The sequence below is a fragment of the Pollachius pollachius genome (assembly GCF_949987615.1).
Source record: "Pollachius pollachius genome assembly, chromosome: 5".
NCBI lineage: Eukaryota > Metazoa > Chordata > Actinopteri > Gadiformes > Gadidae > Pollachius > Pollachius pollachius.
Genome location: NC_136938.1, coordinates 6,679,320 through 6,699,911, shown reverse-complemented (window position 1 = coordinate 6,699,911; position 20,592 = coordinate 6,679,320). Strand labels below are relative to the sequence as shown.

The 20,592-nt window shown below is 48.6% G+C and overlaps 1 protein-coding gene across 1 annotated transcript in view; it reads left to right on the top strand.

The window, feature by feature from the left end:
* The window catches only part of LOC307075660 (protein unc-13 homolog C-like), a gene marked incomplete at both ends in the record, with an annotated part of 102,104 nt that overhangs the window by 66,042 nt on the left and 15,470 nt on the right, over positions 1-20,592 (top strand). The window contains 7 exons of the mRNA XM_079736322.1: positions 8,583-8,709; positions 10,177-10,273; positions 12,142-12,285; positions 12,949-13,026; positions 14,543-14,620; positions 15,786-15,812; positions 20,146-20,234. Of these exons, the coding sequence (XP_079592448.1) occupies positions 8,583-8,709; positions 10,177-10,273; positions 12,142-12,285; positions 12,949-13,026; positions 14,543-14,620; positions 15,786-15,812; positions 20,146-20,234 (640 nt within the window). The remainder of the gene's footprint in view (positions 1-8,582; positions 8,710-10,176; positions 10,274-12,141; positions 12,286-12,948; positions 13,027-14,542; positions 14,621-15,785; positions 15,813-20,145; positions 20,235-20,592) is intronic.

Below are 20,592 nucleotides of genomic sequence, written 5' to 3'. Positions count from 1 at the left end.
TGGGCATGCATGCCCATACGCCATGCTCCATGTGTGCACTTTAGTTTAGTTTAGTTTCCATGTGAATAGGTTGGAGAGAGAGAGAGTTAAGCTAGCTCAGTGTCGCTTCCTGCTTCTCCTTCCTAACGCAAGCAGATGGACCCAACTGACAGTGACCTGTTTATACAACACTAATCTCAATAAACAGATTGTTGACAAGGGAAAGTCAAGGGACAAGCAGTTGGATCGGAAGCGGGTTGCCGTTTGTAGTCGGCGCGGAATAGACCAATCACGATTCAGCGTGCTTTGGCCGTATCCAGGTCACCGGTCCGTCGGTAGATCCAAGGGGGCAGAGGAAAAGGAACGCATCGGTCAAGATGACAACTCGGAATCCGTTGGCCATTGTCGTCGACGATTTCGTTTTTTCTATTCATGTTTTGGCTATTTGGGAAACGATCCGGTCTGAGAGGTCGTCTCTCAAGCCCACGGGAGAGGAATCCCTGGCCCGGGTACCCGCTGGCTGACACAACGGGCTGATCCCCCGGAGGCTCCACCGTCCTCACAGGGTAGCTGCTGAGCTCTGAGGTTCAACTAAGCCTTAGCTTCCCTGGCCCTGCTGTGGGTGGTCTTATTTACTAAGACCACCCACACCATAACCGCAAGTGTGTGTCTGTGTGTGTGTGTGTGTGTGTGTGTGTGTGTGTGTGTGTTTGCGACTGTGTGTGTGTGTGTGTTTGTGACTTTGTTTGCGACTGTTTGTGTGTGTGTGTGTGTCTGTGTTTGCGACTGTGTGTGTAGTGTTTGTGACTGTGTGGCTGCCTGTATGTTAGTGTGTTTGTGTGTGTGACTGTGTGTGTTTGTGACTGTTTGTGTGACTGTTTTTTGTGTGTGTGTGTGTGTGTGTGGGTGTGTTTGTGTGTGGGTGTGTGTTTATGTGTGACTGTATGTGTGCGTGTGTTTGTGACTGTGTGTGTTTGTGTGTGTGTGTGTGTGTGTGTGTGTGGGTGTGTTTGTGTGTGGGTGTGTGTTTATGTGTGACTGTATGTGTGCGTGTGTTTGTGACTGTGTGTGTTTGTGTGTGTGTGTGTGTGTGTGTGTGTGTGTGTGTGTGTGTGTGTGTGTGTGTGTGTGCAAGCACTCACAACATTACTTAATGAAGTCTTTGATGAATCTCCTGCTTCCCGCTCAGAGCCCCTCCGTGCCAGGGCCAGCACAGAAATGGAGGCTGCTAATTATAGCGTATCTATGTGAATCCATGTGTGTTCCTCAGAGAGAGAGAGAGAGAGAGAGAGAGTAAAGGGGGATACAAGACAGATAAAGGGACACAGAGAAAGAGGGATAGGAGAGAGAGAGAGAGAGAGAGGTAGAGAGAGAGCAGCATTGGAGAGCTAGAAGGATAGGAGAGAGAGGGAGAGAGAGAGAGAGAGAGAGAGAGAGAGAGAGAGAGAGAGAGAGTAAAGGGGGATACAAGACAGATAAAGGGACACACGGCGAAGTGGGAGAAGGGAGGCAGCCTTCTGCATGTTAATAGCTTCATCGTGGCCTCACTTAACCCAATATCCCTCCCTGCAAGATTCACAGAGAATGGCAAGCCATGTGCGTGTGTACGGCATGTGTACATGTATGCCAGGGTGTTTGTGAAGTGCAGGATTTCTAAAGGCAAGGTTGAATAAATATAGACATTTCGTCTAGCAGGTCAGAGCTGTTTTGTTCGCCTGGAACTCGTCTTCCTTCTGTAAGCTTTAGAGGTAGCTGTGAATGAGACGGAACAACTGTTGGTGTTTGTATTCTAATAAAAAAAGGGTGAGCTGGTGCTGGTCAGACGATGCAGACAGCCCGCACGTGGACCACACATCAAGGGGTTCAGAGGCTGCAGCAGGGAGCCTCATTAGCCCTGCGTTACAGTGATGGAGGTGGGCTGTGAACCCAACCCCATCACTGAGCCAGTGGCGCTGAGCTGTCCTCACCTCCAACAAGACACACGTGAGAGAGAGAGAGAGAGAGAGAGAGAGAGAGAGAGAGAGAGAGACACACACGACACACATGACCCCCTCACGCCCTGCATGAGAGAGAGAGAGAGAGAGAGAGAGACCGTGTGGGAACTGAGGACCGAAAGCATTGCAATGATGCCTTCTGTGTTTCGAGCGATTTGTCGGATTTGTCAAATGTCGGATTCTGCCGTCTCAAATGGCGACTTTGAATCTGAATGAAGAGATTGTGAGCCGTGTCAGAAGAGCGCAACCTGGCCCCGCCCATCTCCATCCGACTGAACTGTGTCACTCAAGTCAACATCTGGGGAAGAGCTTATGTCATCGAGTTATTTCCCCTGCTTTGCTTTGGCTGCCATTGTTGCTGCAGCTGCTTCTCTCCAGCTTAACGGGTCCTTTCGCAAACACAGACACGCGCACGCATGCACGCACACACACACACACACACACAAACACACACACACACACACACACACACACACACTTGGTGCATTCAGCGAACGGAAAGCCAAAAAGATGAGAAAGTGCTTCAGAGAATCGCTGCTGTTCATCATCATATCCGGAGAGTTTTAATCAATGAGGCAGAGATTGAGTCCCCTACCAGTGTGTGTGTGTGTGTTTGTGTGTGTGTCTGTGTCTGTGTGTGTGTGTTTGTGTATGTGTGTATTGGTCAACCACACACCCATACACACATACACAAACACACTCAGACACACATGTGAGCATGTGTATGGGTGCGGGTGTGTGGTTGTGTGTGTGTGGGTAGTGTGTTGGTGTGTTTCTGTCTCTGTTTGTGTGTGTATCTGCCTGTGTGTGTGTGTGTGTGTGTGTGTGTGTGTGTGTGTGTGTGTGTGTGTGTGTGTGTGTGTGTGTGTGTGTGAGTCCCTGTGGACTGAGTCAGGAGGATGACATCGTCACCAGGGACCCGGGGATTACTCCTCCCCTCGCCGGGATGTTGCCAGCACCATGAGCACACACACACACACACACACACACACACACATTGATACGCACACACATTGATACACCCACACACACACACACATTGATAAAAACAAACACTCACACACACAGACACACACACACACACACACACACACAAACACACACACATTGATACAAACAGAAACTCACAAATTGAAACAAACAAACATACACATGCATAATACAAATTGACATAAACAGACACACACACACGCATGCACACTTAGACATAATACACCTTGATAAAAACAGACTCATGCACATACACACATACACGGCTCTCTTTTGTGCCGGTTCCGGTGGCGCCAGCGGGCCTATGGGCTTGGATTTGCATAAACCTCCTAAATGGAAATAGAATGATCTTCCTTCCCAAGAGGCACAGCATCATTGGAGAAATTAGACACCTCCGAAAAATAATGACATGGAAATTGAATTCCAAACGCAAACTCCTTCACCTGCAGCACGGACCGGCGCTCTGTGTCCTTCCACTCTCCGTCTACCTGAGACTGGATCCCGCTCCTCTCCTCAAAGGAGCCACCGGGCTGCGTCGGGTCAGTGTGTTCATTACGGAGCCCCACTGCTGTGAGCAGCATGTCAACACCGCCGCGTCTCCCACGGTCATACGATCAGCCATCAAAACAACGGCTTTGTGTGTGTTTATCGGCGAGCACGTTCCACGGCTCCAATCTGTGGGCGTTCCTTCTTAGAAGTCCCGCCGCTCCGGAGGGAGGCAACGGGAGACGCCTCGACGGAACGGCAGAATCCCATTTAGGGAGTTAATACCTCATTAGTCTGAGCTCCGCTCTCGGCTACTAGTGATGGGATTGGACCGGGTCTACTGGTCTGTTCGCCAGCCGGGTCTGGTTTGTTGGATCAAACCAAGCAAGTCCTTTTTAACACTGTATAGATGGTCAGAGGCTAATTCACAACAACATGCACGCATAAACATATGGATGATAATACGGCAGAAGGCGGATGCGCGGCCATTTGGTAAGCGGAGGAAAGGGAAAATAACCGCTCCGATAAGCCTCTACTCCACGTCGTGTATCCTTACAAGATAAAAGCTATAGAATTGTTTTAAGTGTACACAGAACATCTTCAGAGTTCCTCTAGCCGCGGGCTCTCCGCGTCCCCCGCTCCTCAGTTAGAAAGCTTCTCACAGCTCTGTTATTTTCTCTCGTTATTTCCTTCCTGTGGCTGTGATGTTGTTCTGGCATTCTCCGGCTCCAGCCTGCATTTTTCTCTCTCTCTCTCTCTCTCTCTCTCTCTCTCTCTCTCTCTCTCTCTCTCTCTCGTGTCTCTCGTCCGGCTAACGTAGAAAGTAATGGCCTCGGGGCCGTTGCCGGATACCGTCGTCACAGACGTGAGCATTAGCAAGACAATTAGGAATACCATTAGCGATACCATTAGCTAAAACTGGTTGGATTCTGATTAGCCTGATTGATTGGATATGAACCTGTGCATTGTGTTCCATTAGCGGACCGTTACCGCTACGGGATCCTGATTGGTCCGATGTTGACATTGTACTCACAATGTATTAGGCTTACGTTCTCAACAGGATGTGTGTATGTGTGTGTGTGTGTGCGTGTGCGTGTGTGTGTTTCTGAATGAGTGTGTGAGTAGGCTATTCCTAAGAATATTCCGATATTGTTCTCGCTTTGGTTTATTTTTATTCTTTATTTTTCCTCAGCTGTGCTCTATTAGCACTCCGTAACCGGCATTATTATAATTATTTCAATCAAGGTTAATTTGCATGAATTAAAAACATCAACTGAAGTTATTATGGTGGGGTTATTAAGCGACTGTGTGTAACAGAAGCCCCTCTAAGCGTTTGACGGAGGGACGCTCATCGCTGTTGTCTGCACCCTAATTGTTTTCGACATCAAAGGAGAAGATTAAGGTGCGTCGTCACTTGAGACGCCGCGGGACACTGTGAGAGACGTTAAGTCGGCCGTCGGTTTCTCCCAAACGTTTAAAACACTTGCGTGACACCCAAAGCTTAAAACACTATGTAATCTGGAATGTAACTCGAGTCGACTGGTTGGCTAATCAAGACATGCGGTTGTGGCGCATTGCTATTGACTATGTATACTTTTATTGAATATATGCACTTTACTTGTACAGTGTCCTTGGGTACATTGAAAGACGCCTTTGAAATAAAATGTTTTTGTTATTATTACTATAGGTGTGTTTGTGTGTGAGTGTGTGTCCATGTGTATATGCAGCAGTATTATATATTCATTTATTTACATTTAATTGACTGTTTTAATAATGTAATTTATACAATGTCATATTTTGCATATGCTGCCTGAAAAAACATGAAAAAACGCGAGTGTACGCACAAACAAACACACACACTCACTAACACACAGACATGCACACACACACACACAGACACACACTCACACACACACACTCACACACACATCTGTTGGATCCTTGCTGGCAGCACCTTTACAGAACCACCTGCTGACTGTTGCATTCTACGCGGCTGCTGACCTCGCTCTGCTTGTTTAAGTGACTGTGACCCTGTCTTACTCTGTTTGTGAGTGTGCAGATGTGTGTGTGTGTGTGTGTGTGTGTGTGTGTGTGTGTAGGTGTGTGTTTGTGTAGGTCTGTGTGTTCCTCCCTGTTTATGCCTTTACTTTGATGTTTTTAGATTTCAAGGCTTTTGGCAATTCCAATATCAGATGGGTCATCTGGATTTGTGTGTGTGTGTGTGTGTGTATTTGTTTGTGTTTGTGTCTTTTTATGTATGTGTGTGTGTGTGTGCGTGTGCGCGTGCATGTGTGTGCTCCCATCTGTGTCCTTTGTGTTATTGAAGCTGTAGCTTCGCAGCAGACCTGTTCAGATACTGCACAGTGCACGTGCACAGTCCACTGTGCACGTGCACTAAGCACGGGGCCTGTTCCACTCAAACATCAAGTCCACTGAACTAAAATGTGCGTACACACACACACTCACACACACACACACACACACACAAACCCACCTGCCTATACCAGCAGTAAGACACTGACTGGCAGGGCCAATTCACAATTCTACCATGACCACCGTCATGTTTAAATCCTCTTACATCTACAGAGAAGATAAGGATGGCAAGGGGGTGAGAGAAATACAGACTCAATTCCAAGGCATGCTCGCTCACCGAGGGTGTGGCCGAGGAGAACTAGAGAGGACTTGAGGGGCTGTGGAGCCGTTCGGGTTGAGCTCGGAAACCACCCATATTTATAATCATGTTGGGTTATGTTCTATGCACATGCATAGAATGTGCATAACATTTTTATAAAGACATACAAATATACAGGCACAGACACACACACACACACACACACAAATACACACACGCTCGAGTCCTCTTTCCCGCGTGGAAGGGGATGCATCGTTTGCTCGGAGTGTGCTCGACTGCACCACGCTCAGGTACAGTAAATATATTTAGTGTATGTTAATATTTCTCCCTGAGGATTAGACGAAAGACAGCAGCGGCGGCACGCGCTGGGTTCTTTATCACAGCGGGAGACTTCAGCCCCATAGCTTTTATACCCAGGATTAGCGCGCTGACAGCCAGTGTGAACGGCGTGGAGTCAGAGCTGCCTTTGATGTGCACGCACTGGTGGACTTGTCGGGATCCATCAGCTGGGCGAATGGCAATTTGTGGAACTTGGGGAACATAGCTTCGAATGAGAGGCCCCTGGATCTCCCCAGGGCTTCCAGATGTGGATCACGGGCACTCTGAACCAAGTCCAACTCGTGGTTGGGCACCGTTGTCGATGTGTCTGTTGTTTCTTTTATAGGTGATCCAGCACTACTCAGGTCCTTAAACCTGTGTTTTTTTTGTTTGGTCGTATAAACTACGGTACCTCTGCAGTGTCCAACCTCATTCCTGGGATCTCTCCTTCCTCCCCATCGCTCAGTTTCACAGTCTTTACTTTAAGTGTGTGCACTACAGGACTTGTATCACTGGAGCTTCGGGAAAAAGAACAGTTATAATTGTGTTTGATTGTATCTCTTTTCTCTTTGAAGGCTCTAGGCTTATAAGAACGTCACACCTCTACTAGCAAAACCTCTTTCTTAAAGTTCTGCGCTTGGTGTTAAAAGTCGTACCGCCGGCCACTAGGTCGGCCGGGATCTCAAACAGATGTTGTTCATGCCGGGTCACTCGTGCAGTCGAAGATGAATTGTTTTTAAAACATCGAACTGCTCGGATGCAGTCGTAGTGTGGCGGTGTGTTTGCATATGTATTCATGTGAGGGTGTGTACGTGATAAACACAAGCTAAGCTAATGACTCAGCCTCTGCAACTGTCTCTCTGTTCAGGAGGGGGCTTTCTGGTAGACCAAGTATTAAGGCTTAGTTATGGTTCCACGTCGACGCAACGCAAGGGGGTTTACGGACCCACTACGTCCTTGCGGACCCCCCCTGCGTCCACCTCAAGGGCCGGACGTGTGCCTCCCAAAATGCTTAACTTAGCGTCGAGGCGACCCAGCCGCAAAGGGCTGTGATTGTTCTGCGTGGTCTTTGTGTTGCGTCGACCTGGTACCATAACTGAGCCTTCACTCTTCACTGTAGGTACCGTATTTTCCGCACTATAAGGCGCACTTAAAAGCCGGTAATTTTCTCAAAAAATGACAGTGCGCCTTATAATCCGGAGCGCCTTATATATGGATCAATTGGTTAATTGGTTGATCCATACTGGTTGTAAACGGCGCTCTGTCAAAGTGTTTCAGTATGAAAAACCAAGAAAAACAATTTAATAATAATAATAAAATGTTTCACTACGACTACGATAAAGCCACACCGCTTGCAGCATTACGGCTATCGTAGTCAGTGCACACAGCATTTTACTGCGCTTACTCACAGTCCCACACCACGTCACGTATGTCTGAACTCTTCAATTCGGACACTGAAGGGGAAGAATTCGAGGGATTTGTGGAATGAACTGGAAAAAGTAACTGAACAATTTTGAGTTATGCTAACGTTTGAATTAGCGGTATAAGACTGTTTCTTTTTCTGTTTCGTGTTTACAAATGAACAAAGTTGTCAGAACGCTTAATAAAGTTTGACTTTGTCTGACTGTTTTGTTGACATTCCCTTTATGGTTGGTTCAGACCACACGACAGATATTCCTCCACTATTAGGAAGGTCACACTATACGATCACAGAGCCAGGAAATCGGGCGGAAGACTGGCCACACTACAAGATTCGAGGGTGCGATGCTCTACTTTGTATCATTCACGTTTGCAAGATATTTAAAAAATCTAAGGTTTGAAACTGCGTAATTGTGTTTTACTTTTTTGTCATAAAGGTTCCAGTTTTATATCTGCTAAATGCAGCAACTCGTCCTCACAGTTGCGTTGCGCGTGACGAGCTATACAATTAGCACAGCTCCATCTAGTGGATGCATAACGCATCCCCAGTCAAACGTTTGACTGCAGTATCTTCTATGCTATGCGCCTTATAATCCGGTGCGCCCTATTTATGAAAAAAGTTCTAAAATAGGTCATTCATTGAAGGTGCGCCTTTTAATCCGGTGCGCGTTATAGTGCGGGAAATACGGTAAGCCCCATTCCGAAGGAGAACGAGATGCGTGTGTCTGCTAACCCGTTGGCTTTCTCTCATTGTGTGATTGCAGAGCACGACAAGCACCGGCTATGCAAGAGCACAGAGTACATGAACCTGCACTTCAAAGTCAAGTGGTTCCACAACGAGTACGTCCGAGACCTGCCGGCATTCAAGACCATCCCGCCCGAGTATTCTCTGTGAGTGTCCGCGCTTCTTTGTTCAGACACAAGCACACACACACGCATGCGCACGCACACACGCACGCACTCATGCACGCACACAGAGACGCACACATACAGTGGACAGAAACACGCACATACAGTGGACAGACACCAGCACACATACAGTGGACAGACACTCACACACACAGTGCGCCAACACCAACACACATACAATGGACGGACTAACACACATACAGTGGACAGACACACACACATAGAGTGGACAGAAAATCGCAAGCATACAGTGGACAGCCACATTCCCGCCCACGTGACCTGGGTCATTAGGGTGCTGGCACGATGCGTCTAGCTCCCTAATGGGTCTGCTGTATGTGTCTGTGTGTGGATGTGCCTTTAAGCTATGTTGGATTGATCTCATGGCCCCGGTTTGAGCAGAGCGCTAACATGAAGCAGCTTTGAGGCTGTGAACATGTTAACAAGCGCTTTGGTAGAGGATGTGGGTCAGGTGGATACAGCCATGTTGGTTTTATGTTTCCTTTTTTTTTTGTTGTCTATTGCTGCACACGGAGACGCACAACGTACGCACTCACTCACTCACGCCCTCACTCACTCACACACAGTGAGGCGGTACAAAAGGCAGACACGCACACGTTTATATACTTACATAACCAACCGGTTGGCCCCGCCTCCTCTGGCTGTTCCTCGTGCCCCTCCCCCCCACTGCTGTGGTCCGCCTGCTGAGCCGACGCCCTCAGCCCCAGAGCCGGCAGCAGGTCTGGGCGTGGGAGAGAGGTCGGAACTCTCTCGCGGGGACAAAATTCTGATGGTACATTAAGCAGGGAATATGGCACAGCCACAGAGAAGCCGTCAGGGCAGCAGTCTCATTTAGCTAACAACTGTATTCCCCCCCCCCCCCCCCCCCCCTCACCACCAACTCATCTATCCTATGTGCTCTCATGTCCTTCCTTGCCGTCTTTCTTGGCTCAGCCGCCTCGTCCTGATGCTGCAAACACAGCCCACGGCCAGGCGGGCACCACGATGAGATTCCTTCTGCTCTCTCTCTCTGATGAGCTATTCCCTGTGTTTGCTTGTGTGTGTCTGTGTGTGTGTGTGTGTGTGTGTGTGTGTGTGTGTGTGTGTGTGTGTGTGTGTGTGCATGTGTGGAGGTGTGTGCGTGCCACCGTTTCCTTTCGTTGCCGATAAATTACTCATCAAGTCAAACACAGAACAAAGTATCTTAATACCTTAGTGCTTAGTAGGCCCTCTCTATTTAACCCATATCCCTGGAAGCCTGCTCTGGCTTCTAGAGAAGACATCTCAAACGTGCAGCCTTGCCCGAAACGGAAAAACTAGCACTGAAAGCGCTGAGAATTATCCGAGCGATCCTTACAGTGTTTCATTCCTTCAATGACACATGGAGGAACTATCCCATTGAAACGGTTGCATCCATTCAGCATCCATCCAACCTCGGCTTCTGTTCTGCAGATGGTTTGAGCCGTTTGTGATCCAGTGGCTGGACGAGAACGAGGACGCTGCCATGGACTTCCTGAACGGAGCTCTGGAGCAGGACAAGAAGAACGGAGTGAGTGGTGTTGTCTTTAACCATGGGGGGGGTGAAGCTTCAGTGACGGATCCATAGGCCTTTGTGTGGATGAAGCCCATCAAGGCGAAGTGCTTTAAGAAGAACAAAACATTCATCTTAAAGGTAACATATTATGCCACCAGGTGTGAGTGTGATTAGCCATTACAAGCCATTTGGAAAATCGGCCTCTTTTGACTTCATAGGTGATCTACCTAGATCTGTTCTAGAAGTGTAGGCTGGTAGATCCGGTAGGTCTACCAGCCTACCCAGCGGACGGTAGCAAACGTTGCTCATCTATCCGTCACACATCTAGGTGGACACGCCAACTTGTGATGTCAGAAGAGGTTTTCAAAACGGCTGTCGGACACAAGAATCACAACTTAGAAACAAAGTGGAAGACTGCTGTCCACTTTGTCCACATTACTGTCCACGTATCTGGTTAGGAAAGAAAAACTGACAGTAATCCAATTAACGGCAGAGTAGCGTTAGTGCAAGAACACTGCGTTCCAACAGGAAACGGCTTCGACGGCGGCCTGCAGCTCCCAGGGAACAGATTGGGCTTCGTTTAGTGGGTCAGTGTCCAAGAGACCATGAGGCATGGAGTATACCTCGCTGATGCTATAGCGAACCCCTGTTGACTTCCATGAGCCTAGCTCTTCTTTAGAGACTGCAGAGGAAACAGCATGGGCGGTTGTTACTGTCAGAAAAAAAGGAAAGAGAGAGAGAGAGAAAAAAATAGATATGTTTCGGTCGATTTGTCAATTTGTGCTTTTATCTCCATTGTTTCCCTGTAGCTCGGCATTCTGAGACAAATCAAAGAATTCTTTCCCTTTTCACTGCCTGTGCTGCGTGTCAGCCCCGAGCAGCCTTCAGTTTATCAGGACCCACTGAATCCTCCTCGCAGCCAGCATGGCGCTCAGCAAACGTTGCTATGGTGATACTGGCTTTTCATTGGACGACCCGAGTTAAAAAAGCACAGATCCAGTAAACAGAGTGAAGGTTTAAAAGTTCTGCTTCTCGCCAACCCCCTTAATCCCTCTTCCTTGTTTGTGCTCCAAACCACAATCAACCAATGGGAGCAGAGAACCACTGGTGCATGCCCGTGTGGTGTTGACAGCTCAGGTATCTCCTAATGTCATCAGATTCCAGAGATGGCGTCTTGTGAGGCACGTCCTGGCGCTGTAATTGCTGTGCAGACAGAATGCCCTTTTCCCTTTCACCTCGACAACATGCCTTGTAACTGCAGTTCCTGTGTGCTGTGAGACCTGGTCTTCTTTGCGTCGTGTACATTTGTTCTCTAACGTCGGCTGGTTTTACCACTGATATTGTTATGACTAAACCGTTTCCATTCCTCCCATCCCCCATTTCTTACATATTTCCCTTTGCCCTTCCTCATCGTTCTTTCTTTCGTTACATTCATCCTTCCTTCCTCTTCTTCCTCCATTCCATCCTTCCATCCCTGCTTCCTCACATATTTCCCTCCCTCCTCTCCTCCCTCCCTCCCTCCTCTCCTCCCTCCCCTCCTCCCTCCCTCCTCCCTCCCTCCCTCCTCCCTCCCTCCCTCCCTCCTCTCCTCCCTCCCTCCTCGCCTCCCTCCCTCCTCCCTCCCTCCCTCCTCTCCTCCCTCCCTCCTCCCTCCCTCCTCCCTCCCTCCCTCCCCTCCTCCCTCCCCTCCCTCCCTCCCTCCCTCCCTCCCTCCCTCCTCCCCTCCCTCCTCCCTCCCTCCCTCCCTTCCTCCCCTCCCTCCCTCCCCTCCTCCCTCCCTCCCTCCCTTCCTCTCCTCCCTCCCTCCCCTCCTCTCCTCCCTCCCTCCCCTCCCTCCTCCCTCCTCCTCCCCTCCCCTCCCTCCCTCCCCTCCCCGGCTGCAGTTCCAGCAGACGTCGGAGCATGCGCTCTTCTCCTGCTCCGTGGTGGACGTATTCACGCAGCTCAACCAGAGCTTTGAGATCATCAAGAAGCTGGAGTGCCCCAACCCCCAGGCCCTGGCCCACTTCATGTGCCGCTTCGCTAAGGTCAGCCCTCCCAGAGAGAGACCCGTGGTGTCTCACTAGACACGGTGTCGTACTGCCGTCTGAAAACCAGGGGACCTGGGCTGGGCGTAGCTTATCGATTACCAAGCCATTAAAGGTAAACTATTATACCACCAGGTGTGAGTGTGATTATCACTTACAAGCCGTTAAGAAAATCTGCTTCTTCTAACATCACTAGTGGGCGTGTCCACCTAGATGTGTGCTGGATAGATCAGTCTACCAGCCTACCCGGTGGACTGAAGCAAACGTTGCTCATCTATCCAGCAGACATCTAGGTGGACACGCCCACTAGTGATGTCAGAAGACTCTGATTTTCTAAACGGCTTCTAACACACTCACACTTGGTGGTATAATAATTCCCCTTTAAGGGGGAATTATTATACCACCAAAGAGTGTGGGACAGCTGAGAGGGTAGGGGTTCCAACCCCGATGTCATCCTTGAGCAAGCTGCCTATCTCCCACGGGGCTCATGGTATGTAGTTAAAAAGTCACTTTAATTGGCTTGGATGAATGTGTCTGCTAAAACATTATTTAGTATTCAGTAGTTATTGAGGTTGGAGCTTCCCGCTTATTCTAAAGATAGTGCTTGCAATAAACCGCGCTTATGTATACCGATCGATCTTTTTTGTCTTTCCTCCACTATAGACTATCAACAAGGTCCTTCTGCAATATGCTGCTATTATATCCAAGGATTACCCTCTGCATCTAAGCAAGGAGAATGTGGTAAGTACACAATTCTGTAGCCCCACAATACCGCCACAGAAGAGCCATACATTCAGTGCATGGTTGCCGGAGAGAGAGAGAGAGAGAGTGAGAATAAATCTCTCTATGGCGTATCCATGGCAACAATATTTAAATGGTCTGGGGAAGAGGGAGTGGGGATTGGGACCAGATGGGAAAGTGAAAACGCAGCGTTGAAGAGCGACCTGGTTTAGCCAGAGCCTATGCGTCCCACCAATCCAGCCCGCGTTCTTAAACGCCCTTATCAAATTGTCTCTATTAACTGGGAGGCAATTATTCAGCCCGTGGTCGGCCATGTCTGTTGGTGGAAGAATCCCGGGCTTCCTTCTGGGCTGGCTGTCCGTTGTTTCATCTGATGGATGGCAGAGCACAGAGACGTCAGAGTCGCCTAATTATCGACGGCAGCGTTGTGTAGTCAACGCAAGCGCTCACACACTCAAACACATACGCGCACGCACATACACACGCACGCACGCGCACACCCAGGCTTCAGCCCTCGTGGAGGAGACAGATGTTTTTTCACAGGATTGACAGTCTCATTACTTTTAGTCGAAGGGACAGCATGGTGCACCCAAATACATGCAAACACACACACACACACACACACACATGCACACACTGTAGTGCTTACTCCCATAGCGCACAAACATACACACACAAACACACAAATCTGCTCGGTAATGCACAAACCACACATGCACACGCACACAAACTACACACACATAAAAGGACCAAATAGCATTCATAAGAGATTAAATACATTCCAATACTTTTTATTATTCAGTGTTCTGTCAACGTCCTGTAATACGAAAGGATTAAAATCTTTGTAATGCTAATGCTTGCACAAAACTACTCTTACTACTACGGCTACTTCTACTACTACTACTGCTACTGCTACTACAACTACAACTACTACTACTACTACCACTACCACCACTACCACTACCAATACCACTACTACTGCTGCAGCTTCTCAATATAATAATAATAATACTACTAATAATTGGTATTCATATTGCCACTCCACTGCTGCCGTTAGGGAAAATACTGAATACAATACTAGCATAAATCTCAACACGTCACAATGCAATGTGTGAAACCTCAAGGAAAGAAATCAATCTTACCATATAACATTTTGGGGAACCGGGATAGATTATGTATACATATTTAATACGTCTCAGTAGTGAACTAAGGAAACAAGTCATTTGTTCTGGGAACAGGTCATCTTTTACGGCTGTTTCCTGCCTTTCAGTCCACCGGTTTTATGAATGATGATGATTGATGTCGCATTGAGACACAGTAGAGTAACAAAGAATGTGGACCATAAAACACATCATTAGTTTTATTTATCTGTTAAATATTGAATATCCGTCAATGGAAAGAGTAAATGTTTTCATGAACGTCATGAAACCATTGACTGGGTTTACCAGTTATGTTCCTTGTTACCTTGCTAATCTGTCCTCTATGATGACGTTGGTGGTGTTGTGGTCTCCTGCAGGCCTGCATCCTCCTCAACAACATCCAGCAGCTCAGGGTGCAGCTGGAGAAGATGTTTGAGTCCATGGGAGGCAAGCAGGTCTGTGCTCTTCCCGTCTCTCTGTCTGGGTCGCTGTTGCTCTGTCACTGCTGAGTGGGTCAGGTCACGGTCCATAACCCATCCACTCGGAAACCAGATTTTGTTCAGATAATAATAAGTGATGGTTACAAACAAATTAGAAGTAAAGTAACGCAACGTCGACTAACAACTTCAAGACAATTTTTTTGTGAGCTTTGAGATTTTTTGTGGAGTAGAGTTTTGGCTCACATTTTGAACTTCAGTGAACTGATCATAAATGTCTCCATGTTTTGTGTGATTCAATTAATTCTCCCCAATTACACTCTTCTTCTCTTCCAAATACTAACTCCTGGTTCGTTACCGCGTCCCCCTAGTCCGACCGCTCATCTCTGTTCGCCAACCCTTAACAAAGAATGCGAATGTTGACTTGGTTCCTGAAGTATTCTCCTCCCCCTGTTTAACCTATATGTGTGTGTCTTTGTATGTGTCTGTCTTTGTGTGTGTGTATGTGTGTGTGTGTGTGTGTGTGTGTGTGTGTGCATGTGTGTGAGTCAGCTTGTCCGTGGTCTGTCTAATCTCACTTCCTTGGATGGACCCTGCGACGAGCAGCTAGCCAAAAGCAACTCGCAACTCGAGGCAAGCGGCTAGTGCTTAGAGACTAGGTGCTTGGGACTAGCGCCTAGCGGTTAGTGACCGGCTGCTAGCGACTAGCGCCTAGCAGTTAGTGACTAGCGGCTAGCGGCTAGCGACTAGCGGTTAGAGACCAGTGGCTTGCGACTAGCGGCTACCTGCTAGTGACTACTGCCTAGCCGCTAGCAACTTGCAGCTAGTAGCAAGCAGACTAGTAACCAGCAGCTTGTGACTCGCAACTCAAGGCTAGCGGCTAGTGCTTAGTGGCTAGTGGCTTGCGACTGGTGGCTTGGGAATAGCGCCTAGCTGCTAGTGACTAGCGCCTAGCAGCTAGCCACTAGCGGCTATGAGCTAACGGACTAGGAACCAGCGGCTTTGCAGCTCACAACTAGCAACTCAAGCCTAGCGACTGCAGCGCCCAGCGACTAGCGACAGGACCCTCTGACCATGCATGTGTCTCTCCAGTGTTTTAACGTGGTGTTGCCCTGCGTTTTGTCTCCTGTGGTTGTGCTCCCCTTGTCCCCTCCCCTCCTGTGCTCTCTCTCCCTGTCTCCAGGAGGAGGGGGTTGTGTCCTTCTGTAAGGTGTGTGTCGTAAGGGCTCTTGAACATCCCCTCCCCACCCCCCACCAACCCATTCACTGAATTAACCTCAGGAAGACAAAAAATAACAGCAACCCGCTCAACACACCGCACACATGCACACAGCACGGCCCCCCCCCGGAGTCGCGCCCACCCCGACTCACCACACCTCACCTCGCTTCACTCCCTCCCCCCTGCCCGCCTGCGCCCCTAACCCCCCTGACACCCCCTTTGAGCAGAAGCATGACCCACAGAGCATCCAGGGCTGAAGGCCCCCCTCCCATGCACCCCCCCTCTCTCCCCCAGGTCCGGGGGGGCTAAAGGGGCTAAACCCGGCCGAGCTCATATGTATCAATCCGTTCTTGTTCTTTTACCTTCTCCATGGCAAAGTCGGTGCACTGAGATACGCACGCTCCTTTTTTGCACCTGTGTGTGTCTACTGGGTTACAGGATTGAGATGCTATTTGACGCTTTAGGAACCTGCTATCAAACAGGCTGGAGACATGAAGCGCTTGACACAGGTTTTTCTGAGGGGGAATTTGTTTCAGCTTTCCTAAATGCGTTGGAAAGTCCCTTGAGTTGGTCCCGGCTGAGGTTCGGCCTTGCCTCTCAGCAGGTGGACTGCGTTACGGCTTCGTGCCCACTCAAAATATGTCCTTGTCTACTCCGTTTAGTCATAGACGCTGACACCAGAATTTATTACAACCCCCCCCCCCCCCCCCCGAGTGAGGTAAATCATATCCATAATCAATATGCAATGCATCTGAAACATTATGAATATGCAAGATATTGCAAAACGGCCACTGGATGCAATCTGAAGTGAATCCTGACGCACATAACATATTATATATGGTATATTAGTGATTCAAAAATAAAAATAAACAAAAAATAAAAATGTAATAAAAGAAGTGTATTATTTTTGGTGAGTATTTGCAACAGAGGAGCAGGTAGCATCATCAATTATCTCCCAAAGCAGCGAGGAAATTACCGAGAGCTGTTATTGTTGCGTTAGCAGTATCAGAGATTAACCAAAGCCTGTGGTGATGGAGTCTCCATTAACACATCTTACCATCAAGCCACTTTCACACTCACCCCCCCGGCAGCTAATATTCCCCCTGCACTTTTGTCAAGACAGCGGTCCATGAATCTCGTTTTTGTCTTGCACGGGGCATTCGGAATGGGTTGTGTTTTGTGACATTTTTTTGTTTGATCTGAATAACAAGCCCTTGGGTGAGTGAATGCTGTGGAAAGAGGCGATGCGAGGAGGCGATGCAGGGCGCCGTGAGATCGGGTTCGTGTCAGACTCAGTCGTCATCCTTCCGGGCCTCGCTAACATGGAAGAACCGGGGACCTCCACACCGCCTAACACTTCTTATTAGCGCTGAATACATTGACAGGGCTGCCTTTCCCCCCCGCAGTAACAGACACATATTTTGTGTTTTCTCTCGCTGACAAACAAGAGACACAACAAGTGACAAAGTTACAACAGCAGAATACAAAGCAGTTAGCGGTATTGAGTGGTTGTTTTTGAGCCCATACTTCGGTGTACTCTTTGGTAGAAAAATGGTATGGCGCCTTGTAACTGCGGGCTGCCCGTGTTCAATATTTCCCAGAGACATTCCCTTCTGGCGGAGGCATTTCCAGCTGGCATGACTGTTATGATGAAACCCAGAGCCCATCCAGCAGATGCCTTTTGTGTATCTGACAGGCGAGCGGTCCTCAAATAACCATCCGTTCAACGCCTCCATCGCCATAAGGAGCATCTATTGTTTGTTTTAATCTCTGGAAAAGAGGCCGGTATGTTGGTGTTACTGTCCCCGGGGCCTCCTCATAAAGATCCAACATTCTGACAGGCCGGGGAGCCCGTTTTGTTTTATGGCTGCCAGTTTGTGGACAAAAACTAGCCTCTAATCACATGTTCAGAGGCCGATGGGCTAATAAAAGAGTGATCCATGTTTCTGCTCCATCACCTCAAACAACCCCCCCCCCCACACACACACACACACGCACACACACACACACATACACACACACACACACACACACACACACAAACACACACCACGATAACGGCATCCTAACCTGCACAGGCAATTTCCTCGGTGTCAAGAAAAAAAACTGCTTATGATCAATAGCAGTGAAAAGGAAGTGTGTGTGTACACATGCCCACACACATGCTCGCAGGCAAACAGATAGACACACACACATACATGTGCGAAGACCAACACACACATATACACACAAACAGACATACACACATTTAAACAGACACACACACACATACATGCAGGTACACAGACTAAGACACAGACACACACACAGAGACACAGACACACAAACATAGGTACACAGACTAATACACACACACACACACACACACACACAAACACACATACACAGTAAACACGTACTTGCTCGCACCTTATCGCCATTGACAGTTATTGCTGCGTTATAATAGCATCTATAAATGGTACGGTTTAGACACGCCCTTCCCCGCTAAGCCATCCACGCGAGATGAGTGCCTGCATTCAGCGGCAGCTTATCAGGTCTAATGTGATGATCTACCATGCATGCAGCGATGCTGACCCCACCGAGAGCATCCATCTCTGGCCCCGGGTCCCAGCATCTCAGGGTCCATCTCACCGCAGTCATCAATATTTAGACATGTGCACATGGCAAGCACAATTCATAAGCATTCAGACGCTCCGCTATCTCACACACCACACACAAACAAACAGACACGCACACACACATGCATGCACGGACGCACACAGACTCTCTCCATCTCTCTCACTCGATGTCTCTCTCTCTCTCTCTCTCTCTCTCACTCTTGCTCTCTCTCTTACAGTCTCTTAAACACACCAACAACACTGACACATGCTCACACACATGCACACACACATACACACACATAAATGCACACTCTGCATCTCTCTCTCTCTCTCTCTCTCTCTCTCTGTATCTTGCTTTCTCTCTCGCTCTCTCTTTCACACACACACACACACACACACACACACACACACAAACACCTACACACGCTAACAGATGCTCACAGACACAGACGCTCCACAGCACACGCCTCTGCACGTGAAGCACGTTGAACATGTTTGAATCACATACAGGCACATGCACACATCATCACACAGACCCGTTCTCACGCGTTGTTTACACAGTCCGGCCGGGATGATAGTGGAAGCAGAGTGTCAGCGATACGCCACTCTAATCACCCACACATGGAAGCCATGTGCACACAGAGAGACAGACAGACAGACGGCCCGGCACATGCACACACGGCCAGCTCGGTACACACAGAATAACTCACGCAACGCCTGGGATTACCTGTGTTGGCCCGGTTGAGTTAATGGGCTGTTAGTGGGACTGACGCACGGCTCTTATGAATATGTGATCAGTTGACTTTGATGTTCGCCGATGGGTTTATCGAGCTATTCGGCTGCAGAGAGTTTCTGGAATCCACTGCTGATCCACCCCAGCTCTGAGGTCACCGCTGGGTGGGAACAGTAGCGTAACGTTACCCATCGGAACCATGTGCCCTCTCGATTTAACACCGCCCGCATCCATCTAGACGCCTCACACAAACCCACCTGGGAAATATATCGGTTTTCATCTCTTCTTGAAGGGAAAACGTATATTTCAGATCAACGATGCACTGATTATTTTTAATCGCTCACCAAGCTCGGTCTGAAAGTGTGTTTTTTCTTAACTGTCAAAATTGAATCAAGAACAGCTATAGATCCATCGCCTCTTTGCTTCGAATGAAGTGGCATAAGCTCGCACCATCTGTGTTTTATAACGGCGTAGCCAACGTGCATCGCAGACCCCATAAGCTCTTAACCACACCACGCCATTGAAAAGAAAGGCGCGCATTAAGCGTGATACATCGTGTGGCCGTTCCATCCTAGTGCACTGCATATGCAAATGTTGGCATGAAAAACATTCATGCCGAAAAAACATCCATAATAATGTGAGGGATGATCAGGGAGAGACGACGCCTTGATCTGCACCCGAACCTCACTTTACACATGTGGCAGGTGGATTCTCTCTCTCTGTCTCTCTCTGTCTCTCTCTACCTCTCTCTCTCTCTCTCTCTCTCTCTCTCTCTCTCTCTCTCTCTCTCTCTCTCTCTCTCTCTCTCTCTCTCCCTGCATTCTGCACCATCCCTCTCCCCCCAACCCTTCCTCACCCCAGCCCCAGCGGAGGTTTCCTCCTGAGACAGTGTGCTGCTGCTGCTGTGGTGGCGGTGGTGGTGGCGGTGGTGGTGGTGGTGAGACCGGCTGGAGCGCATTCTGACAGCTCTGTCTTCCCTCTCCTCTGACAGCTGGATGCTGAGGCCAGCGAGCTGCTGAAGGAGCTGCAGAACAAACTCAACACGGTTCTGGACGAGCTCAGCGCGGTCTTCGGCTCAAGGTGCACAGAAACCCACGCGGCACTGCATGCATGTATGTGTGTGTGTGTGTGTGTGTGTGTTAGTTTAGACATGCATACATGTATGTGTGTGTTTGTGTACACATATTCATGCGCATACGTGTGTGTTTGTGTGTGTGTGTGTGCATGTGCTTTTGTGAGTCTGTGTGTGTGTTGTGTGTTTGTTAGAGTAACAATGACCATAAGTGTGTGTGTGTGTGTGTGTGTGTGTGTGAGTTTTTGTGTGTGTGAACATGTGTTATTGTTCCAAAGTGTATTTTCCCTAATCTCCCTGCATTCTGTTCCACATTAAAAGTCGATACCTGTTTGTCAGAGCCTCCCCACTCAGTAGACAGGTTGA